This window comes from Anomalospiza imberbis, chromosome 16 (assembly GCF_031753505.1).
Source record: "Anomalospiza imberbis isolate Cuckoo-Finch-1a 21T00152 chromosome 16, ASM3175350v1, whole genome shotgun sequence".
NCBI lineage: Eukaryota > Metazoa > Chordata > Aves > Passeriformes > Viduidae > Anomalospiza > Anomalospiza imberbis.
In genome coordinates this window covers 7,684,268-7,708,957 of record NC_089696.1, presented here as the reverse complement: position 1 = coordinate 7,708,957, position 24,690 = coordinate 7,684,268, and the positions used below count along the sequence as shown (strand labels likewise).

The following is a 24,690-nucleotide window of genomic DNA, read 5'->3' as shown; positions in this document are numbered from 1 at the left end:
CTCGGGCCGCCGTACCCCCTCCCGGCAGCCTCTCCTACCGCCATTGTAGTAGTTTTTATCTCCTCCGGCCCTTCCCCTGCCGCACGTTCGCCGCACGGCGTAAGAACTACAACACCCGTCATACCATGCGGGCGCACGCGCGCCCCGCCTCCCGAGGACAGACGGGAAATGGAGTTCACCGCGTTCCTTGAGCGCTCAGGAACTGCAACTCCCGGCGGCCCCCGCGCGCGCCGTGCGTCCCTGCCGGCCCCGGCCCCGGCCCCGCCCCCTTTTCAGGGCCATGGGGAAGGCGGAGTTGGCGCGAACGCCTCAGGCGGGACGGGAACCGCCCGGGTCGGCTCCCGGCGCTGCAGGGCCGCACCGGGAACCGCCCGGGTCGGCTCCCGGCGCTGCAGGGCCGCACCGGGAACCGCCCGGGTCGGCTCCCGGCGCTGCAGGGCCGCACCGACCCCGTGCTGGAGAGCTGGGGCGGCAGCAGAGCTCCCGGGGAAGCTCTGGGGCAGCGCCCTCCCACGGGATGCAAGAGGGAACGCTGCCGTGCCTGTCCAGCCACAAGTGGACAGGATGCATGGAAAGTTCCAATTTTGGTCGTTCTATAGGACACTTTGAATTGTTTGTTCCCATGTAAAAAACCCATCCAGTTAAGGCAGAGTCAGTAGGACTTTCCAAATACTGAGGCCCTCCCTCCACTGGTATGACTTTTAGAAGTTTTTATAACAAAATCTCAACAAGCAAACCCAAAAAACATCTCTTGAAGTTAAGTGTATTTGGAGGAAACAGCACAGAACAGAGGGGAAACGAGTAGATTCTGGTTACAGGGCTGCACGAGGCTGTGGCAGCATTTTGTCTCGTAAGGTACAGTGTGTTTATAATACAAAAAGCAAATACCTGGGACTTTCTTGGAGTGCTGACATGTGAGGACCGAGTAATCTGCAGCATTGTTCATACTAGAACACTGTAGGACAGATTACAGAGTTGTTTTGAAAGCAGGTAGTCTTAGAACTAAAAATGAAAGGTCTCCGTTTGGTGCACAGTCCAGGGCAGTTTTGGTTGGAGAACAAAAGCTTTCCTGAAGAATTTGTGTAACCCAATCCTGACACGAGAACCAGAGGGCTTCTGGCTGCACACCAGCAGCAACACGCGGGCCATGGACAAACAAAACCTTCTACAGATGTTAATGGAAGTATGGGCTTCCAACAGATCATAACCAGGGCAAACATTAGTGTACAGGGCAGCGCTTACAAAAGCCTAAAAAAAAAAGCCAAACAAACAAAAAACCCAACAAAAAAGCCAACAAAACCAAAGCCCCACTAACAACATAGAAAGTTCATTTTGGAAGAAAAAGTATCACTTTTAATGAGAGACTAAAAACCTCTGCCTAAGTTGAAGCCTTTCCTTCAAGCACCACCAAGAGGTTAACCCTAACCCTATTCTCTGGCACAGAGTTAAAAATATACTCTATTTTTCAAATCGAGTATAATTAAGGAAGAGTCTCACCTGTGCTACTGTTGTAATATTTAGAATTTTGTCAAGCTGCAAGTAAGTCCCAGCTGTGCATAGCAATCACTTTTCTGTTTAACAAAAGGAAAAGAAGCATGCAGTGCATTGTTTGGGTTTGCTTTCTTTTAGTTCTAACCTCTGCTTGTTAGGTGACGTTTATGAACCAAGAGGTGTCTGATACATTTCCATATAGTATGGAAACAAAGTAGCACCATTTCAGCACTCAGGGGTTACTAGTGTTGAATAATAGATAAAACTCCAGTGGAGAGCAAGCTGCATGCATTCTGCTGACATCGAGTGACTTGTTACTGAACACTTTTTACTGTCACTGTGACAGCATTGAAGTGTGAGAGCATTGAACAGCTCAGGTTTATAATGAGTGCAACGTTGTACTGCAAGCTTGTGTTTTGTTTGAGCCCTGACACAGCCTACAGGTCAGGAAAGCCTTAACTTAACTGGGGGCAGGTGCTGCCTTTTCCGAGCAGTTAGGATGTACTGTAAGATGATCAGCACAAGGAACACAGAGACAGCAATTCTTGCACACATTCTGGCATTCCTTAAAAAACTTCTTGAAGGTTTTTGAAATGGACCTTCTTTCCAATGGCTCCTAAAGCAGTGATTTGTGATAATTTTTTTTTGTTTGTGTAGGGGGAGTAGGGCCAAATATGCGTTTGATCAGAGGTGCAGAAGTGCATATTACCACTGACTTCAGGGGAAAAGAATTAGTTGTGTTTCACAACCTTTCTTCCTTCCTTGACAGGTACTTATTCCCTAGGTACTTGCTAGGATACAAACAATTAGTCCACAGAATTTCAAAAGATGCCAGATGTCCTTCAGAGTGTACAAACCTGTTTTGCAGGCTGTCACACATAGGAATTGTGTAAACTCAAACACTAAATTTTTAACAGGGCTAGTAGTTTGTTTTTCCACTTTGGAACAGCTGGTACTCAAAACAAAAGTGGAATTATGATAATTTTACTGGCAAAATATCCACTGGAGTGTAAATGGTCCTGTTTGCTTGAGGTTTTAAAGCATTATAAAAGCTTATTTTGTTTAAATCTCTTCCGCATCAAAATGTTTAGAATAAATATACCAGCTCTTCATTTAATAAATGCTAAAATGCTTTTCTTATTGAGAACCACCCATATAAATCCATTCTCATATCATGAATGACCTAAGTGATCAAGACTGCTTAGAAAAGAGGAGTCTGGCCCAGCTTAGGGTTAATATGTGATGACTGAGGGGCAAAGAAATTGTCCCCCCCACAAGTGCAGTTCTAACATCCTTGTGCTGCCTCTGAGCTCTTAGACCCTGTGCTGAGTCTGTCCAGCTCATTAAATTTAGTGACAGAACAATCCACTTTCTCTTTCCTCCTGGGCTACTCAGATGAATCAAATAAGAGGCTTTCAACAATGCCAGGGCTGGTATGAAGTAAGAATGGGGAACAGGACTTATTTTTTGGTGAGAGCAAGTTATTAATACAATAAACTATCCCAAGGCAGCTTCAGCACTAATTTGCAGTCTGTGGTGAGTCAGTCCTTTAGCAGTGAAATGGAGGGCTCTGTTCATATGGTATTAGAAATAGTGGTCTGTACTTTGGTAGTAACTTCCACCCAAGCTCCCACAAGCACTTTGCAGCCTGGCAGGGACACCTTTGAAATAACAATGCTTTAGCCATGTGAACCGAAGCAGAAGAAAAAGATGGATTTCACTAGAAGGCTCCAAACAGGTTAACAGCTTCAAGAAGTTACTTGCTCACTACCAACAGGTAAGTTTTTAAAATTCCATAAACTACCAACAGCCTTAAATCCCTTAAGCAGCCTTAAAATGTAAAATGAGTTGTTTTAGGACACTGAGTTATGGCTGAATTGACTCAGTTTACCTTGACATCAAGTAACTTCCTGAGCGACTGCTACATGGGAAGAAACATTTTGGCTGAGACTGGGAGGAGTAGGAAAAGAATACAACTTCCCTTTCTGGTGTGGCAGCAAGCTGGGATTGGAGTGACGTAGTGTGAGCCATACCCTGATCTTTAAAGGTATTCAAATACGTACAGTAGTTATGCACCTAAATGAGTAGCCTGATATTTAGAATTGCTTTGAAGTCAGAAAGAGCCTTTAAAAACAAAGCCAAAGGAACAAGTTATTTAGTTAGGAGAAAGAAAAGACAGGAGGTAAGAGGTAAGTTATTAGAAGTTTGACTAGGTGCCAGGAATTTATAAATTAATATTCTTAAACCCTGGTAAATTCTCTTTCCAGGTAGTCTGTGGAGATGTAGCTGAGAACTAGAGAATAGAAAACACAACTATGTTTCAGCATGGTGGATTCATTAAGAACCAAGTCTCTTCTAAGCTTTACTGGTGCTTGTGGAAGTGTAAGTGAATAAAGAGGCTTTTCTATTTACACAAGACCATGTCTAATGCAAACTAAGATGTCTTGCCCTGGCAACATCTTTTTACTGATTTGTTCCAACACTGCTATTTAACAAATGCTTTTCTGGCCTGTTCCTCTCCCTGTGCTGGGCATTGGCAGAACTGCAGTCCCTGAATTCCATCATAGAAATGTATTTGAAGCTATTTCATTGGAAGAATTTAAAATAAAAGTCTTCTTTGGTTTTCCAAATGTAGTACCAGAGCATAAACTCAGTTTCACAGTCCAATCATAGAATTACTCCACACCTGCAAAGGAATTTAGAATTTGTCTCACATTTCATTGTGTGTTGGCAATGAGTAATTTGGAGCTGGATTCTTCTATTCTTCAATCTAGTTGAAGCCTTTTTTGATCACTCCTTTTGGAGCAATTAAACACATACTGCGGGCTTCAAAAAGGGTGTAAAGTTAATTGGTTTTCCTTTAGATAGCAAAAGAAATACATGGATTGCTACACCAGAATGCCAGTTTGTAATTTTCTGTGTCCATCTTCTCAGCTCTCAAATACCTCACATGTTCAGCTCATTATTTTTAAAAATAGTCATGTGTGTCTCTCACTTTCACGTGTATACACAACCTTTATTCTCTTTAATTGTGTATTTCTAAAAAGAAAGACCGAAAGGTCTTTTTTCACAAGTGCCATCCCTTTTTTCAGGTGACTCTAATTGGAGGCTTAGAGTTCTCAGCTGTGTGATCTATTGCTTAGTTACTCTGTATTGTTTAGATCTCAGAGATCTGTAAGGTGAGTTCTTGTTGGGTCTTTGCTCATGATGCCTCTCTTTGAATGCACAGTGCCTCCTCAGACAGAATTTCTTCTGTGGTTTTGATACCCTGAGACTCCAGACTGAAAAACAGGAGAGGGAGAGTATAGGTAAGTAGCTTTTCTGTCAAAACTGTTGTGTGTGTGGCTTTCTTGCTATCAAAGCTCAAAGAAACACAGATGGGGATTTAGGTGTGCACATTGTGAAGAACCTGTGTGCAGTTTATAAACCTTATGACAGTTAAAATGTTGTGAATAGCAGAGGGATTGCTTAATGTGGAAGGAATGTGCTGAGCAAAGAACGCACATCCAAGGAAGGGAAGAATGAGATCACTTAAATGATGTAAACAGTGACTGAGCTAGGACTAGGAAGGTTAGAGACAGGAGGGAATTTATTTTGAAGAAAGGCAGAGATTGTGTGGTTTCAGAGATCTGAAAGTCAGGTGTAGGCTTGGTGGGAGGAAGCATCATGTCAATCAGAATACTGAAGCAGCTGAAAAGAAATCTTGTGAAGTACAATCCAGACCTCTGTTTTTCTGTTCTTATGCTTTCTTTTAGATTAGCAATATTTTGATTAGAAGATTAACCTTTTGCTTCTTTAGAAGCAGCATGGCCAGCAGGACCAGCACAGTCACTGCTGCTGCTGAGGCCACACCTTGAGTGCTGTGTCCAGTTCAGGGCCCCTCGTGACAAGAAGGACGTTGAGGTGCTGGATCATGTCCAGAGAAAGGAACAGAGCTGGGGAAGGGGCTGGAGCACAAGTGTCATGAGGAATGGCTGAGTATTAACACACTGTTTACTCACACCCTTTCTGATTGCAGGGTACTCCCTGACATGGAGAAGCTCTGAGCTGCAGTGTTCACTGCTGGATTCCATAATAACTCCAGGCCAGATCTCCTGCTTTATAAATATGGTAAGAGTTTTATAACACTTAAGTTTTATATGGAAAGTTTTACATGCTGGCTGTCTCAAGGGAGGGGGAAATAGAAAACTGGTTCCACGTGGGATTTTCATGTGCTTTCTTTTCACCTTCTTAATTTTCTGGAATTCCAGTTGAGGGAGCATGTTGTCCATTAGAGATCCCTTAAGATTTTAGTTTCACTAATGACTAAAGCAGAATGGCATTATTGTTATGAAGGAAGAATATCAGCTTCATGGGATTTTTAAAGCTCCTAAAGTTCTTCTATGGCTAGTTAACATTTTTGCAGAAAATAATTTCTTCATTATGGAATTGTGAGAATGAAATAGTGAGCTTGTTTCTAAATAGGTTCAATCACTCTAGAAGTATTCTGTGCCAGTATTATTATTCCAGAGACAGCAATTTGCACGGGGAATTATTCTGGAGTAGTGGTGGCTAAATCAATTAAAATTTCCCTCCTGTCTTGAGGGACAGCACACATTGACACTGTGATGCTGTTCATGAGAATTTGAAAAAAGTGAACGTGCATTACTCAAACTTCTGATTAGCTAGAGAATTTGGCTAAAATTACCAGAACAAAAATTTATGTTAGACTTTAGTGTATACCAAACACTTTGCATAATTCATAATTGTTCCTGCACATTTATTTTTGTTGTAACTCCAATACTCCTGTTGGCATTATACCACTGATGATTTTTAGTTTATTTTGTCCACCTGCAAAATTACTAAAATAGTAGCATATAAGAGATTATTTTTCCAACATAAAATGTAAGTGCTAACATTAAGAAATAAATTATATTTACATTCTGTAAAAATTATTGTACCAACATAAAAATGTCACTGGTGTTCTAACAAGCTTAATCCAAACTTGCTTGCACAATTCCTTTTTTATGCATTGTCCTTAGTAGTTACATAACTATTCTGGCACATGTGGAATGTCAGAAAAATGAAAAGGTATCTTCTTTGCCCCAGTGGTTTGGAGTCTATTAGGACTGCTTTCCTGGGCTGTGCACTTCCTCTGTTCCATAAGCTGGTTCCTAGCTAAGTCAGCTTTGAACACAGTGGGGGATACAGAAGCTGTCTGTGATTTAATTGACTGTGTTTATACTATTGTTATTTTAATCACTATTTTAAAGGAACATTTTCTCTTCTCTTGTTTTGCTCTTTAGTCCATTTTGGAAATACTCAGTGTAGCACCAGCAACATCACTCTTTTCAAAGCTGTGGTCTAATTAAAATGTGCTGAACCAAACAGGCAAAATCCACATTGTTCTTGTTTTTGCTCTGTGTGCAAATGACATTAAACAATATTTTGTCTAAGAGCAGCATTGTTCTGTGCAGCTGGTAAAAGTTAATGGACATGATGAACCCCTTAATAGCGCCATTCTTTTATTTACTAGCAGTGTGTGCCCCATTCCTAGAACAGCTTATCTCCTCCCAGCCGTACAGTCAAAGCATGCACTTCACAAAACATGGATTTCTGAAAATAACTGCTTCAGAAAGCTTTAACACTGTTTTAGGAGATGACTGTCTCTAAGACTGCTTTTCCTTGAAGTGCAATAACTTTTGAGAAGAAAAAGTGGTGGTTTTTGGTATATACATTGGTCTTACAGATTTTTAGGATTGTTGAGGTGAGGTGATTTATATGAGACTTTTTTGGGGGATTTATTCTGTAAATAGCTTTAGAGAATTGGAGAGGATCAGAGCAAGTCTGTAGTGTAAGATTTGACAGTGTAGGTCAGTTGCCTTAGTGAGTGGGAAAAAAAGAGCTGTGCCAGCACAAAACCATCAATGTAGAAGCAACTATACAACCAGAAGAATTTCTTTGTCAGCCTAGCTAATGTTGTTTGTGAAGGGAATGTTATAGTCCTAGCAGAAAACCCTCTTTCTCTTGGTAAGTGCTATGTAATTATGCCAACAGAATTTCTGAAGTACATTCAGGCAAAAAGTTGGCACAAGCTTCAACAGAGAAACCCTGAAGCAGTGCCAGAACAAAACTTTGTTGTTTAAGTTATGTGTGGTAAACAGATCTCAAGTTATTGTTCTGTGATAGATGAATTTAAATCTTTAATCATTGACATGATGATATTACTTACTTTGATTTTCCATCCAAGTCCTCATTTTGTTATTTTTGCTTAGACACTCACAACAGCTTTTTTCAAATTAAATAGTGAAAGATAAAATTTTTCTTACCTTTTCCAGGTGACTGATTTCTGTCACATAATATCAATTTCAAATGTCACAAATAAGAACTGACAAGGATTTCTGGAAGTCTTTGGTTTCTCCAAATGTTTAACAAAGCCAACAAATTTGGGTTCGTGGCAGGAAATGCTCTGGCTGTATGTTCAGTGCTCGGTGTGCCTGTTTTCTGCAAGAGCAACATGGAACTGGAGGTGTTCTGCTCCCATGGGAGAAGGCTGTAGGTCTAAAACATTTGTGTATGTTTGGGTACAACTCCAAAGCACCAGCTCCTGCTCTGTGCTGGGCTCTGCTCCCTTCACCTGTACTCCCTTCACCAGTAAAAATGACTTGATTTCTTGAAATCCGCTTCAGCAATTTGATATCCTACTAGAACTGTCAATGCTAAAACCATTCTTCTAAACAACAAACAGAAAATATAATTCATACTAGTCTTTATAAATTGTCCCCAGGTGTCACTCCTGAGTCAGACAGAAACATTTTAGAAACAAATCTGAGAATTGGCTTTCCTTTTCTCTTTTTTCCTCCTGTTCTTTCTGCAGTTGATACTTCACTTCTTGCATTTTTTTCCCATTGCTCTCTGTAAGGATGCCAACTCCAGCAGGCCAGCTTACCTTGTCTGAATTATTCTTAGAGGATATCTTGGGGAGTTTTTGGATTTCAGTTACAGTAACGTAACTGCAGAAATACTTCCCTGGCAATACTTTGTGATTTATGGTTAAATGTTTATTGTAGTTGATAAATCCTTTCTTATTTTGTCCAACTCTGCTAGTTTCTGCCATCCTTTTGAAGCAAAATCAAATTAAAAGAAGAGAGCATTTATTAGCATCAACATGTAATTTTTTGGAAAGCCAGTGCAAGCTCTGTAAATCCCATAACTGAACAAGAGCTGAAATATAACTTTACTTGTAAGTAAGGGCATATATTTATTATTCCCTAAAGGTAAATATCACTGTAGGAGAACCATCATTCCATACCATCATCTCATTTTTTCCACATATAACAAATCAGTGTTCTGCTTAGAGGATTTAATGTGTATTATACAAGGCAATGGAACAATTATTAACATAACATAGATACAGTTTCTAAGTAACAATATCCTTAATGTCACTTAATGAATTTATTCTTAATGCTTATGGTTTTTGTTTTATTTGTTGGCTGAATCCAATATTTTACTTTACAAACAGCTTCTCAATTCAGGTATAAATCATCTCATATTAAAACCAGTTGGTATAGCACACTTCTCCCAAAAAAGTGCTTAAAGGGTTGATTGTTTTGTTTTTTTGTTTTTTTTTTTTTTTAATATTAGCTCCTTGCTATCAAAATTACTCAAAAATGAAGGTTGCACAAGAACTTATTAAGCTAGAAAATGTCTTTCTTACTCCTGGACATAGACTGTGAAATAACATGTGCTTTAGATGTGTAGTGAGATCTGTCAGGGGGAATCTATTGCTTATCAAGATCGATTGATTACATGCTTGCTTTCATGCCCTTGAGGAGAGGAACTTCTGAATGTTAGGATGTGCACAAAATAAAGGCAGCAGACCACGACAACTGTAATTACTCATTGTTTTCTGAACCGTTTGTTGCCTGTGTTTTGTCATGGCATACATCACTGACACTGTGTATAGCTCAGGGAAAAAGGCTGGCACTTGAATGGTGGCTGCTTAAAGGAATGACACAGTAGAGACCCTTTACTGTCATTGCTCCCCAGTTTCCAATGTGTGAAAAATGTATTGCTTTATTACCAAGTATTTGTGGTTTGGGGCACATCTGTCAAAAAATCAGTTTATCCTTAAAGGCTGTAAGCTTTGGGAAATAGTAGTCCAACTGTAGAGGGAAAATTACTGCTGTAAGAGACAGCATCATTCTCCAGAGCTCTGATGAAATGAGCTGTATTGTGCCTTTTACTTGGGGGGAAATTTCCTAGAGTTTGACTGAAAGTATGAGACTACTTTGTATTTACTTTGTGTCTTACAATAAATATGTTTGAACTCTAACCAGCCATACAGGAAAACTTTCTGGCCAACTGAGAGAGAAAGCATTTCTGCCACAATATCTTATTATCCTATATATACAATCTCAAATAATTAGGCATAAATTAATTTCTACTGTACTTGTTTGACTTGTTTGACAGGACTTTTCAAATGAAGACATTGGTGCATTAGTTCACCAAATGTGGATTTCTCTGGTGGACTTACTTGCATGTCGCCAGTAGGTGATCAGCTGTTTCTATATACATTTTTTTTTTTCTGTGTTGTTTCTGGCCTTTTTTTCCAGGGCCTAGGATGTAAAACTACATGAACTGACTCAATTAATGAATGAAAGCTGCTTGCCCTGTGGTCAGGTAAGCCCTCCAGCCCCTCCTCACATTTCAGAGTACATAGAGTGAAGAGCAGGACTATCCCTCTCACTAACACCAAGACATTTAATCAGCTTATCTGTATGTAATCTATCCACATCTTTAGTGACCCCCAGACATAGGCACATTTTGTTATTTCTTTCCTTGCTTTTAGATCAACGTTTCTCTGGCAAAGTCCCTTTACGGTTTTTATGAATAGTACCAATGTCACATTGAGCAGATATCAGTTGTAGGATACATCACAGCAACACGCAGAGCAGGAGTGCATAACAGTCCAACAAAGACAAATGTAAGGTGTTGCACCCCTGAAAATGTAATCCAGGAGTGCAGCAAAGACTGGGATCTTTCACCAAAGTCAGTGGATAAAAGCTTAAAGAATTGGATCAGCTTGTCTATCCTGAAATTCACTTACTGTACCTGTGGATACCATGAAGATACCTTCATGAGTATCTTTCTTGAGATCACTGTTGAGAATGTGACTGTCCTCTCCATGACTGAAAAGGCTAAACAGCATCTTAAAAGCAAAACCTGAAATTACTCTGTGCATAAAGTACCAAATGGTGCTTCATCAGAAACATGGATGATATTGCAGCCATAACTGAGGTTTCTTCCCCCAGAGGGTGATTGTATGGAGCAAGTCAGAACCAGTTTTACGATTTCAGCACCAGCACTGACTTCCTAGTGAAAGTTTTGGCATAAACCACAGTCTCTAGCCTTATTTTCTTCTGTCACATCTAAATCAGATTTCATCAATTCTTATTTATCCACTAATCTTGAAGAGGGAGAAAAGCCTGTGATAGAAAGCCTTGAGCTGTGCAAGGCCATAGAAACAAGTGCAGAAGCCACAATAAGCATTTCCATCTGCTAGAGACTAGAATACAGATCTGTTAGACTGCTCCACTAAAAACAGTTTGTGTATTCCCACACAGTGTATTTGGTGGGAAAATATGTCTCATAGTAATGTGGTTTGAAATTACAACTCTTTATACAATGTTTTCCTTTTATATTTCTGTAGTCAAAAGGGCAATTGACTTAAATATGATAAAGAGAGAGAGCCTGTAATTCTGATCTGTCTGTGGCAGTGATACTGGATAGAGGCAGTTATTGCTACTTGCTAGAAACTATTAGTTAACTTTGTATTTAAAATAAATTGTTGGAATAAAACATCAAGATACAAGTTAGCTTTGTAAACTACTTTGATTGTCACAGTCTGTAGTCACAGGCTAATTCAGAATGAGGAGCAATCGCTATGAAAAGAACCCCAGTTTTAGAGAAAAGAACAATTATTATGAAGTCCTGTTTGGAGATCTTTCTTCTCTACAGTTTGTAGTATTTAGCACCTGCTCTAGAAACATCTTCTATAAATAACCATTTTCTGTTTCAGACAAAATTTACATTGAAAACTATCTTGGTGCAGCTGCTCAGTTTTTCTAAAATTGTGAATCACCAAAAAAGGAACAGTAATTCCTTGGGGACCTCAGAGTTAAATCCTTTTTCTGTAACATGATCCCATATAGTGGAGCTGAGATGGAAGTCCATTATTACTGCTAGCTCTTTTAGAGTCGCTCAGACTGGGACCTGAGAAGCCTTTTGTACATGATCCTCGCTCTTTTACAATTTCTGTGGCTTTGTAGTTCCATAATTACTGCCCCTGATGGCACAGTGCCCCAAAAATGAATACTTTGATAATTTGCTGCTCTCTTGTACTCCTTGTCACCTCCGGTGTTCCAGTGCACCACCGCCCTCCTGTGAAAACTACTGTGAGAAGAGTAAGTAGATTTCTGCAATGTGGCTGTGCAATTTCTGCAATTTCTTTCTCTGTGGCTGTGCTGGGCATCTTCATGTTGTATTTACATTCGGGTTTGATGTGTTGGACATGTTTACTGCACATTAGTTATTGTTTATGATTAATGTAATGCATCTCTTTTATTTCATAAGGTACCAATTCAAGTGGAATTCTTTGGATTTGTTTGGGCATAGGGTTGATTTTAATATTCACTCTGTTTACCTTAATGGTCTTGTTTAAATGGAAGCACCTAAAGCAACTAAAAGAAAAACTGGAAAACACAGGTGAATAAATTCTTCATCAAATAATTTTAGATCATTGTACATTTTAGCTGCTCTTAACATGTAAAAACATTGTATATATTCCAGATTCTCATGACTGTCTTTGTTGGATTGTTTGGTCTTTGTTGGATTGTTTGGTATTCCTCAAATAGTCTCCATGAAATTATCACAGTTACTAGGGAATAAATATCCAGCTGTTGACTTGCAAAAGCAGCAATTTCTCTTTGTGGGTTCTGGATTCCGTGAGGATTGTGTTGTATATTCATACCTGGCTTACTTGCTGCTGTTTGAGAAATAATTTATGAAAACTTAAAAGCAAAAGACTTCAATAAGGGTTCCACCCTCACTGAATGCAAAAGGAATTGTTCCCAGGCAGAGGATACACATTCAATATTAGCTTTTCATTTTATAAGACTTTAAATAATTTTATTTAATATTGTAGTCTGTGAGAAGCATATGTGGTATATTGTGTGAAGGTGAAAAAAGGTTTTTTTCCATTTTACAAATACTATATTTGTGAGTTTTCAGACAATAAATAATAACTGATTAGAAAATGTGTTGAATTACTTCAATACTTATTCTGAACTAGAGGGTTGTATTGTCATTGAACAAAAGATTATCATATATAGCTACATCTTAAAACTTTCACTATACCTTAAAATTTTCACTGAGGTTAGAACATAGCTGGACCATAATGAAATTTGGATCTTTAATAGCTCTTTGTTTAGTATAGCATGATGTATGTACTAAATTAACTTCTATGTATTTACAGACTCCTCTGTGGAGCCGAATAATATTCTCAAGGCTAATACTGAAAGCAGTGTGAATACAGAAGAAATTAGACACACACTTCCAAGTGAAACATTAATGTATTCAGTGGAAGAATGCACTTGCAGTGACTGTGGCTTGGTAAAACCTCAGACTGGCTGTGAAACTTCATTTCCATTACCAGCTACTGAAGAACGAGCTACAGTTCTAGTTACCACCAAATCTTTTGATTATTACAACTATGTTCTGGGTGTCGGATGACTGGGAGAGAAGTGTATTTCTACTGAGTAATAATAAATGAGTTATTCCAGTACAGCTGTAAACCTTAATACTTGCAGTCAGTGGAGACAGTAGCACACCATCCTTAGAGCTCTCCCATTGTGCTTGCATTAATATTGTCATATTAGTTCTAATTCTAGTAATTAGTTGATTATTTCTACAGTATTCTCAGGCACTCAATCAGTTATTGGAATTTTTAGTTTCAGAAAGTCCTTGCATAGGACAGCTTTTTCTGCCTTTAGAGATTGTGCCTACTTACAGCAGATATATACAAAATAAACAAGTTTGAAAATATGTATGTTTATGTTAGACTCGGATCTTGTGCCCAAAATTACTTGATGGTATACAAGGACTGTTCCAAGAGGCGAAAATGAAGACCTACAGTACATCCAGAGTCTTGAGAAGAGTAATTTCAACACTTGGAATAGGAAGGTTTTAAAAGATGGATACCTTGTTGAGTATGGAGGCCCCTGGGTTCAGAAGGTATCACTCACTGGGTCACCCTAAGGGAAGTTGTGGTGCTGGGGAGCACAGATCATAGAATCACAGAATGTCCTGAGTCAGAAGGAACCCACAAGAGTCACTGAATTCCAGCTCCTGGCCTTCATTGCAATCCCTGCAATCCTATGTACTTTCTGGTGGTACAGGCTTTCCTTTCAGTGCCAAGTGGTTTCAGACTGAGATTTATTTATCTTTTACTAATTTTTTTTACTTACCCTTGTTACTTTTGCAAGGATGGGTGATTAATCATGCTAGACTACTCTGTGGCCTAAAATTAGGAATATATTTCTGTCACCTTGCCTTCCAAGCATTAATGTTACTTTCCTAATATTAGGCCACAGCTTTATTCCTGGAAAACTGCAACAACAGAAGCAATAACCACACCAGCAACCACAACAATCATCTTTACATGGAGCTAACATTCTACTTCAGGTTCCTGCATGAATGACAAATTGAAATGCTTCATTGCACGAAATCTACGAATGACCTGCTGCAGCATCTTTAGGAGGCTGAAACAGTTTGGGGCGAGTTGGGAGTTAGGTGCTCTGTGTGGTTTTGGTCACACAGGGCCAACACCTCTCAAAAAGGCCAAGAAACTTATGAAATTTGTTATTATCATCACTTTGTTTTTTGTTTTTATTTAACGACCCTTTCCGAGCTTCCACCCTGCACAGCACAAGCGGCAGCAGAGGACACTTGGTCTCGCTTGTCTCACCCTTCCTTTCGCGGTGTCGCGTTCCTGCCGCGCAGGATGCCTCTGCCCGGGTGGGGCCGGGCGGCTCCGGGGCCGGGGCGCGCTGAGGGCGCGGAGCCGCGCTGCGGAGCCCCGGGCCGGGAAGCGCACCGCGGCGCTCCGGGGCCGTGTTTACCTTCCGGGGCGCCGGGCGGGTTCCGGGGCGGGCGGAGGCTGCCGGCCCGGCCGTGGCTGTGCGGGAGAGCGGCGGCTCCGGCGGACGGAGCCCCGCGGGCACCATGAGCGGTGAGTGCGGCCGGGCCGGCCCCTCCGCCCCGGGCCCGCCGGGCGCTGTGGGGGCTGGCGCGGGCAGAGCGTGCCCGGGGGGCCCGGGCGGGAGTGGCACTGCCCTCGTTCCCCCCGGCTGCTCCCTGGTGCCGTGCTGAGGCACGGGACACTTGGGTCTCTTATCTCCTCATCCCGTTCCTCGTTCCGGCTTCCCTAGTTCTCCCGAAGTGGTGTTTTAGCCCGTTTTAAATCCTAAGTCCTGCCCTTGAGGGTGATGCTGGCTCACAGCACAAGTGATGCTGGGCTCGGGCATCTGTGTTGCCTCAGCTGTGCAAAATCATAGGAAATATTCGTGAGGAAATAAATGACCAAGAGAAAATAGGAGTTAAAAAAATTAAACGTATGAATTCAGGAGCATGCAGTCGGTGGGAGAGCTGAGAACCACGGCTTGTGGAAGAAGGGCCCTGTTGCTGTGTCCTTAGCTGGGTCCCGGTGAGGATATGTCTGTTTGGATGCGCTAGTTTCTGTGGTACAGGGGAGCGGTGCGGGGGCTGTGCTAAATCTTGAGGGTAAATGAGTGCTAAATCGCGAGCTTGCTGAGGTTTTGTAAAGGAAATACTTGAAGCTTTCCATGAGATTTATGACCCATAAACTATAGAACTGGAGGAAACAGATCCACTTGAATGGGCAAGCATGGAGAGTTATTTGTTAGGATAGAGTGAAAATTCTAATAGACTTTTCTCATAGAAGTAAAGGATAAGTGGTATTTATTTAATATGTATTAAAACACATCGGCAAGGATTTGTTTGAGGCTTTTTGAGAAGGAAGGTGCTTTAGTATAAACTATGATGGGTCTCTTTGTACATGTTCAGCAATGGAAGTTGCAGACAACACTCTGCACCTGAGGATTGGATCACGTATAGATCTCCCACCCTGATCGAATACATGGTGATCTTCGATGCCAAAGGCAGTAATAAAAAAACCGAGGAGTTAACTGGAGTAACTAAATGCTGCATGTTTTGTGGGGAGCAGACATTTCTGAAAGTGAACTGAAAAATAAAACCACTTCACTTGTATATTTCTCTGGTTTATTCTCACCTTTATGGTAGGAAGAAAATAGAAGATTTTTGTGGAAGAGATGAGGTAAAAACAAAAAAGATTACAATGGGGAAACCGCTTGTGAAAAATGCAAGTAACAGTGAAATCTTTCAAAGAAAGTTTCTCAAATGTTTCAGATCTTGACATAATATAGACTAAATCCTAATTACAAACTCTGTAAGAGTCATCATTTTCATATGGAAAACCTCAGCCCTTCAAATTCAAACTGGGAATAGCCTTGTGCAAATTTATGCAAATTAGAGCCTAAATCTTCCTAGGAGCCTAATCTTTGAGAGCTCTATTTCGATTCTGTGGCTCAGAAGGCAAGGTAACACCTCATGTGGCCTAAAGCTTCATCGTGTAGTTATTTTTGTTAGCTTTAATTTTTTTTTAAGGCAATGAGGAGATACATGTTTATGAGAAAAGAAACATTTAATTACTTAAAATAGAGTAATGCCTAGGGTGACATTAACATGAGTGGTTCAATTGCATAGTAACCACTCATGTATAGCCCCTGCCAAGAATTATAAAGTTTTCCCAACAATTTCAATTAGACAGCAAGATAACAAAACAAAAAAAAACCCCTAATGTTGCACTTTGACAAACAGTACTGTTACAGTGCTGTACAGTGTTTTTCTAGAATAATATAAGTCAAACTGATCAGAACAGAGAAATATCTATCATTATCATGCTTGTTTCAGATGATGTTAACATCTCATCAATTTTAACCATAGCCTTCTTTTATTGCCTGTAACAGCACTGCCTGTACTTCTGTGCCCAGTTGTGGCCTTTTAACTAACAGAGGTGTTCCTAAAATATAGATGGAAGAACTTCTTAATGGCTATAATTATGGTTAATGTTTATTTTCTTTAGCTACAATGTATTTCTGGTGGATGTGAAGGTAAATTCCTGTTGATGTAAGCTTCACCTTAATATTACTAATGCTGCTTACTAATTACATACTCATATTTTATTCTGCAGTGCTGAATAGGCTAAACTTTAAAGACAAATAATACAAGGATACAAGATTTATGTGGTTGTCAAGAATTGGGGGTGTTGTCATTTATTTAATGACAGTTTCAAAAAACTTGAAATTACAACTCGTGGTGGGGGGAGTAATCAGTAGAATCATAATAATGTAGTATAAGGTAGCATTTAAATTAGGTCTGTGTTTGTTTTATTTTAAACTTGTGCCATCAGAACCTGCATTAGAGCAAGCAAAAGGGCTTGCAGTCTGAAATGTTGCATTTAGGACATAAATGCAAGTTATATAAGAGCAATATGAGATTTATTTGTTTTACTTATATGCTGCATGTGGTGCTGAAGAGGGCTTTACCTAGGAAGAACTGGATGAAAATCCTGCTTTCCTTTACTTATATGCCAGTTTGCTGCTGCTGTAGGTGTTGATGTTTGTGTCAGAGTATGGAGAGAAGTTTGTTTTAAAAATGGAAAGCATGACCTTGAACAACAGAAAATGAAGAGGGTCACAGAGGCAGGTGCAGCACCTGAGCCTATTTTAAACTGTTTTTGACTGAGTAGATGTTGGTGGAAGGAGTCTCTTGAAGTTTCTTAGTTTTTCAACCTTATGTTTTCATAATTATTTTTAGAGTCTTGTATGAACTTCCTTTTTTATTGCAATAGTCTAAATACAGCCTTTTTCTGAGTAATGCTGTTTTTATGCATTCTATGTTTTGTATTTGTGTGTGTGTTGCTGCAGTTTTTACTGCTATTCTGAATCAGGAGATGGGTATTATAGTCAGTTTGTAATGCACGGTTAGTCTTTAAATCAGCTGGAGTTGATCACACTTAATTGATGCTCTTGTCTGAAAATATGTTTTTTTTTTTCTGAAGACTTAGTTTAGAAAATGAGAGAGAACTACATCTTCAGTAGAGTTAGTAGAGATTTATTTTTACCTTCCACCTACTGGAAACAAAACCATCACTAAATAGTACCATATTTTCTAGGCTTGTTACAAAGAAAAATACACCTTCAGCATGAAAAGAGACACAACTTAATCTTTGAATTTTTAAAAAAAAAATTAGACTTTGTGAGTATTCTTTTCCTTCTACCTTGTAAAATTTCTGTTAAGCAACAGCAGTAGAAGAATTTAGGATTTGCATTGAAGAGAAAGCTCAGCTAAGCCCTCAGTAGACACATTACATGGCCTTATAGCCTTGTTAATGGTGAGAGTGATCTGAACTGCTTCAGGAATTATTGGTTTTAATCTCCTGCAGTCACAATTGTTAGTGCAAATTTACGAGTAAAATAAAGAGAAAATACACATTGCACTCAGTCTGTAAAGTTAAGGTTGTTTGGTATCACATGCTTTAATGGTTTAGAACATTAATTAGTATAGTGAACTTCAGTAGGTATTCTGTATTTATGCATTTTTTTATATTGATCATGGTTTGGAATCTAGTTGCAAACCATTTCTGTTACCAAATAGATACAAAGAGTCCAAAGAGATGTGAATTTAAAAACTAACATGTATTGCATTTGGAAGACAAACTTGGCCCACCTACTAATATTGTCATTTGATAGATGTTTTTCTGGTCATGAAATTATTAATTGCGTACATTTGTTCTGATGTTGTCTCAAGCTTTTAATATAAAGAGAAATATTGTGTTATGCCTCTTCTTGCAGAGTTGTGTATATTCAGTGCTACTGAACATGAGAGGTTGCTCTAAAAGTTGGGATTGTTTTCCTTATTTTATAGTGATGTGATTTATTATAAAGCAAATGGATACATAGGCATGTATACATCTCCATTATGGCAATGTATGCGTGGTAAGAACATTGAATATTGTTTAATAAATTGTAATCTCTGAAGAAACACAGAGTGGAAAGGTAGGGATTATATGAATTTAGCCTTATCTTCACGCTGGCATAACTGGCATAGCTGTTAGGAAGTTAAAACCCATTTGGTGTGGGGTTTGTTCCTGGAGTCCTGGGCTGGCACTGAACATTGTTTGTGTGCACTGGAGTGCTTGACTAACAGCCCCAGACCTCACACATCACATGTCTGCACAGTTTGAGTCAGAGTTCAAAATGGGAAGCACAACTTCTTGGAAATGCCCTGTAATCAGCAAAATCAGCATTGAGAAGCTTAGTTAGCAGCTATGTTTGCATGTTTTTCCTGTTGTTTTCATTATTCTGACATACTGTGGGGGTTTTCTTCAGTTTAATGATTATATGAAACTACATGGAATATGAATTCTATTAATATATTTATATATTAAAATGAATATAAAAATATGTTATATCAGTATAATGTATATTTATATGTTATATGAGAATAAGTATTTAAAAGCAGAATAATTTCAACAAATTCTGTCGTTTCCTGCTGGTTTAAAAGCAAACTGTTTTGAATGGGATTATGAAGATAGGAAATTCTGGGATTTGGACCTCACACTGTTGGATAGCAAGAGGAAGCACATATCTTTGATGTCATCTCTCTTTGCTAGTGTGTGCTGTTTGATTTTCAGTGTTGGGAGGAATTTGCTCATGCAGAGTTTGGGTAATTGGCTTTCAGTCCATATGTACATTGGTTGTATGTTCTTTGAGAGAGAAAGGAGAATAGAATGACTTAAACTCCAGAGAGGTCACAGAGGTTTCTGATGGATGTCTTGAATTTAAGCTGAGAATAAAGAAATTACAGAGGCAATGTAGGTTATCTAAAAGAATAAATTTTACCATATTCATGGAAGTTTATAAAGGATATTCCAACAAGCAAAGTATTGTGTTATTGTTGAAAGAGCTTGAGAAGTTAAAGGTTGTCTTGCATAGCTCCTTATATAGTAACAAAATAGATTTTATAGGTGTTAATCAGAGGAACTGTGCTCTAGTTGAATTTTAAGGTATTTACTGTAACAGTTGCTCTCTGTTCACCTGGCTTAAAGCTCTTTCTGCAGTAAGGTTTGACAATAAGAAGATACTCTTGGTGTCTCTTTCTTGTTTTCCATTATTTTCTAGTGCTGTGATGCTGTACTACAGTGATAGTTGTGCTAAGAAGCTCAGGGCAAGCTGTCATCAGCTTGAATAATTATTCTGTATTCGGTACTGGTGAAATATATCTTCAAAATGGTACTAAAATAAGAATCAAGATGATATTTGAAACAGTATTGCTGCCTGTTAGAGAAAGGCTACTTGAAGCCTCAAAGCATAGTTTATACTGCATCATTTTACTTAGAGAAAATATATTAGTTAATTTAGTGGGATAATAGGCATGGGAAGAAAGTTTTCAGGGCCCAAAAGAAAGATGTTTGTGTTGACCCAAATGTATTTCAAAAAACAGTTTATTTTAAAATGATACGATTTTGTTGGATTTCAGGTTCACAGACCAATGACACTAAAAGACAATTTCTTCTAGAACGGCTACTAGATGCAGTTAAACAGGTGAGAAATCCAACAGACATTTCTGCAGTGGCTTACTCAGAGTTGTCACTACTAGCAGGGACTGTCTTTACTTTCTCCTTAACAAAGAGAATGAAAAAGAAGAAAAGGAAACAAAGAAGAAATCGTGGCTTTCATAGTACAACTGAGTTTTTGTCTGCTAGCAAACAACTACTGTGCAGTATTTATTTAAAATTCTGGTTCTGGACTGGTTATATTTGTAATAGATCTGTTTTAAATATAAGTAAAACTATACAATATATATTAGAAATATATGTTCTTGTAATCCTCATATGACTAAACTAAATTGCAGTGTACTGCAAAGTCTAACTTAGTTAATGTTTTAGAGTAGCAGCTTCTTTTCTTTGCACTAGACTTTTAGTGAATGGATAAAATACATGTAAAAATGTGATTTGTAAATGTATGTCTAGATTTGTGTCAACGTGAAGTTCAGCAAGTAGAATTTCATAGACTGAAGTCAATTTGGGAGAGCTTGGGAGGCAAAAGAATTCCTCTGAAGTAAGCCAGTGACATGCTTTTTAAAGAATGGTTCTGTAATTGTAGCACTAAGCTGGGTAAGAGCAATGTTTGGTTTTGTGGGTGCACATTTGAAACTCAAAAATAGTAATTTCCACTCAGTTTTCAATTTACTGAAGGACCTGCAGGTGTGTTGCTCTGGCTAGCGAGGATCTTTTTGAACTGCAAGAGCAGCCCATTAGTGTAACATGATGCTCTTTAAAAGCACTTTTTGGATGCAGGCTGTCTTTTGCAATGCTCTATTTTGTGCTGCTTCCTTTTTTGATATGACTTTGTTTCATATATAGAAATAGTTCAGAAAACTGAATTTATTTAGTGTAAGAAAATGTTCTTAAAATTTCTTAAAATCTGTTCATTGCAGTGTCAAATACGATTTGGAGGAAGAAAAGAAATTGCTTCAGACTCAGATAGCAGGTAAAATAGTCTAACAAAGACATGCTTAGATTTTGCATCATAATGAGATAAAACATATGGCACAAAATATTTTACATGCTCAAAAATTATATTGCATGAAAGGTAGGTTATCTGAAGCTGAAATAGCACAATTAACAGCCCCTCTAGCAGGTGAGGGTGATTTCTCAAATTGATTGCCAATTCTTCTGAATGTAACCGGAGCCTCAGGTTTCAATTGTTATGTGGTATAAGTAGATTATACTGCTGGCAAATAATGAGATTACTGCATAGGAGGGATCTTTCATTGCTTATAAGATAATGGTTCACTTTACATTTCCTATTCAGAGATCTGGAATAAAGTTGCTGTACAGAAACATAGTTGATTTTCACTATGATTTTTTTCATGGTTCCTTTTACATGAGTTCCATTAAAATTTCTGTTGCAGAGTGACCTGTTTGTGTGCTCAGTTTGAAGCTGTGTTCCAGCATGGCCTGAGGAGGAGCCGGGGATTAGCACTGACAGCAGCAGCAATCAAACAGGCAGCAGGTTTCTCCAGCAAAACTGAAACAGGTAAGTTGCTAATTATAGCTATCCTGTTTTAATTAGTTCTTATGTTCAGTCAAGTGATTTAATTTCTAAAAGGAAGTTTTAAGCATTGCACCAAACTGCAGATTGTTGGTAGGATACTTTACACCTGATGTGTTGTAGAAGTAGCAGTGAAAATGACTGTTGCTTCTTAGTCTAGTTTAACTTGCATTCATGTTTCATTGGAAATGTTGTGGTTAGGAAATCTGCACTTCCTACTGTTGCATCATGTATAGTGGCAAATTTATTTTGAATTCTGGCAGTGATCAGGGTTGTGTAATTTTGCTGTTAAGTTTTTAAAACAAGGTTTTCATTCTTGACATTGTCTTACTCAGTTCTTTAAATGCTATATTCTATATAGGTCAGATATGTTTAACTTCTAATTATTGATGTAATTTTTGGAAGAAAAATTATATTGCTTGTATTGGTTGGGTTGGTTTTTATTACTTTCTCCACACTGAAAGAGAAGATTCCTTTATTTTTCTTTTCACCGTGATGTTTCTCTTTTCTTTAATCAGAACTATATTAAGATACTGATCAGTTTTAATCAAATTTTGGGAAAAGCGCACAGAAAGTATTTTAGTGGAAAAAGATATTTTTGCTGTTTAAATGCAACACTTCTGTTTTCTAAAGTAACATGAATTTGTTATTTGCATGTCTACAAATTCTGGAGCTACCTGTTCCTTTGGACCTGCCTTCCAACATTTCACATCAGTAGTAACAAACATAGAATTCTAAAGAAATCTTTTCCCTTCCATAATATGTTTCTAGTTGAACATATGAACCTGTGGATAAAATACTAGCTTAAATGTGCTTTTAAATGTGAATTCTATGTAAAAGTATCACATTGAATCCTTTAATTTGTGTGGCTTTTTCAATGAAGTGAAAAGTTCTAAGTGCTTAAATAGCCCGAGTTCTATAGGAATAAGTAACTTATTTGACTGATGGGTTGCATGAGGGGAGTAAATGATTCACCTTTGTGTTCAAAGTTACATTGTTACCTGTTAGTTTTATAAATTTACATGTGAATGTATTCGGGTATGAGCTTAGTGGTTTTCTTGGTAGGGTGTTTGTCATGATTGTTATTATCAATCATTAAATTCTAGAGCCGGTGTTCTGGTATTATGTGAAGGAAGTGCTGAACAGACACGAGCTGCAGCGCTTCTACTCTCTGAAGGCCATCACTACAGACATTGGCAGAGGCCGGGCTTGGCTGCGCTGTGCTTTGAATGAGCATTCCCTGGAAAGATATGTTCATATGCTGCTTGCAGATAAAAATCGCCTCAGGTACTCTATCTGATACCTTTGTAATGCAGGAAGTGTACTGACAATGTCTGAAACTCCAGGCAGCCAACCAAAAGCCACAGCTCTGGTAGTACCCCGTATTAATTGCTATGCCTGTCAAGTCATTTAACATAATTCTTAAACATTTTTGTCAGTCATTAAGGTAGTGGTTTGTTTCTATATCAACATGTGACCTCTTCTCTAAATCCCTTTGCTGTTCCTTCAACAGTTTTCCTCACTGCAACCTGGACACCATGCTTTAAGGTGCCTCTCTCATTCCACTAAAATAGTACACAATTGCAGCCGTGTCTGATCTCAGTTCATCAGTGGTAATTGCCTGTTACCTTTTGGAGATCCTGTAATTGCAGAGCTCTGGCAGTGCAGCACTGGGGAGCTGCAGCTCACCGGGAAGTGGTTAGGTAGCAGTTTGTGAATCTTTTGTTACAGTTACTGAGAATAACTTACTACGCATTGTGAAATCCTGCCTTTTTCTCATATGGCTTCAACTTCTTTTCTTTATGAAAACTTGAGGTGTTTTCCTTTTTTAATCAGTAACTGTTGAGCTTGCTCAAACCAGTTGATCAATTCCAGTGGATTCAGCAGAAAGGCATTTTATTCATTTGCATTGATTAATGGATCTAGTGGATAAGCTTATTGACCAAGCTGAGTTCATTAGTACTTCCTTTTCATTTCTAGTTTGTTCCAGTCATCTGTAGCTTTCTTGCAAAAAAGATTTTGGAGAAATCAAATAAAGACAAATGAAATAAGAAAAAGGTCTGAAAATCACGAGGAAATTAGTGACTTGGATTGCTATGTCACTAATTAGTCTCAATTAGCAATGCTTGCATAGTATCAGGATTATCAGCACACTGCATTGTAATGCTATTTCTGAAAAGGTTTATTCCAGAATTTTTAAGACTTAAATGTTACCCAAATTCTAATGGGATTTACAGGATCAGTTTACATCCCCAATTATATGTTTTGGAAACTTTAAAATGAATCTGTCAGAGTTGTTTAATATGTAGATTGAGGATTTTCTGTTTTGTTTATATTAATTGAATGTTGATAGAAAAAAATACAGCATTCTGCTACTAGAAAGAACCAGACTTAGAACTACTAAATTTATGTGTTCACTGTGAAAAAATACAGGTTTTTTACATCCAAATTCATAGTTTACCCTAACTCTTTAGGGTAATTGGTGTGGGTTTGGATATTGAAACAGGTCACAGAACCATAGAATATTAGGATTTGGGTTAGAAAGGACCTTTAAAGATTGCGTAATCCAACCCTCTTGCCATGGGCAGGGACCCCTTTGACCAGAGTAGGTTGCTCGGGATAAAAGGAGCCATTTTGTTTGTGTTCATGTGTTCTAAGCTTATACAGAACATGTATAGCAATAGGTATAGAGAGATGCTGTGATTGCTAATGCAGTGTAAACCCCCCAGACCTTGAGTGGCTTTTTTTCTCCTGAAAAAGTGCAGAGCTAAAACTAAAGAAAAAAATACACTTTAGTATGTCTTTTTAGAACCATCTGAACAGTTAACAATTTCAGAATCTACAGCGAATTAACTGTGACATAAAATTTCATCCTTTGGGGTGCTCCTACTTATTCTTCAGAGCTTTTCTGTCTTTCAGAAGTGAAGAATATATTACTATA

The 24,690-nt window shown here is 38.6% G+C and overlaps 2 protein-coding genes across 9 annotated transcripts in view; both read left to right on the top strand.

Moving 5' to 3' along the window:
• Positions 1–4,924: 4,924 nt before the first annotated feature.
• Positions 4,925–13,579, top strand: TNFRSF17 (TNF receptor superfamily member 17). Of its 5 annotated transcripts, none has more exons than XM_068206812.1 (6): positions 5,565–5,601; positions 7,809–8,025; positions 10,086–10,152; positions 11,802–11,936; positions 12,106–12,237; positions 13,007–13,579. In XM_068206812.1, the coding sequence occupies exons 4-6, from the start codon at positions 11,822–11,824 to the stop codon at positions 13,261–13,263; spliced, it is 504 nt and encodes a 167-aa protein (XP_068062913.1). In that variant the 5' UTR covers positions 5,565–5,601; positions 7,809–8,025; positions 10,086–10,152; positions 11,802–11,821; the 3' UTR covers positions 13,264–13,579. The 5 variants fall into 5 exon arrangements, with proteins under 5 accessions (XP_068062915.1, XP_068062913.1, XP_068062910.1 ...); XM_068206809.1 differs by having other exon boundaries at positions 7,809–8,029; XM_068206813.1 differs by having other exon boundaries at positions 7,809–8,044.
• A 1,060-nt stretch (positions 13,580–14,639) lies between these two features.
• The window catches only part of SNX29 (sorting nexin 29), a 98,314-nt gene continuing 88,263 nt past the window's right edge, over positions 14,640–24,690 (top strand). For 2 of the 4 annotated variants that reach the window (XM_068206806.1, XM_068206808.1), the window contains exons 1-5: positions 14,640–14,761; positions 20,173–20,237; positions 21,133–21,185; positions 21,610–21,734; positions 22,856–23,036. In XM_068206806.1, coding sequence (XP_068062907.1) covers positions 14,755–14,761; positions 20,173–20,237; positions 21,133–21,185; positions 21,610–21,734; positions 22,856–23,036 — 431 coding nt within the window. In that variant the 5' untranslated portion in view covers positions 14,640–14,754. The remainder of the gene's footprint in view (positions 14,762–20,172; positions 20,238–21,132; positions 21,186–21,609; positions 21,735–22,855; positions 23,037–24,690) is intronic. The other 2 variants (XM_068206805.1, XM_068206807.1) reach the window with 2 other exon arrangements.

Bases quoted from the DNA above. Each gene is read 5' to 3' on its own strand.
- TNFRSF17 (XM_068206814.1), top strand. From the start codon at position 5,158: ATGTCAATCAGAATACTGAAGCAGCTGAAAAGAAATCTTGTGAAGTAC. The intron at 5,246-5,509 runs GATTAGCAATAT...TTCTGATTGCAG, and splicing joins TGTTCTTATGCTTTCTTTTA to GGTACTCCCTGACATGGAGA. The intron at 5,602-11,884 runs GTAAGAGTTTTA...ACTCCTTGTCAC, and splicing joins TCTCCTGCTTTATAAATATG to CTCCGGTGTTCCAGTGCACC.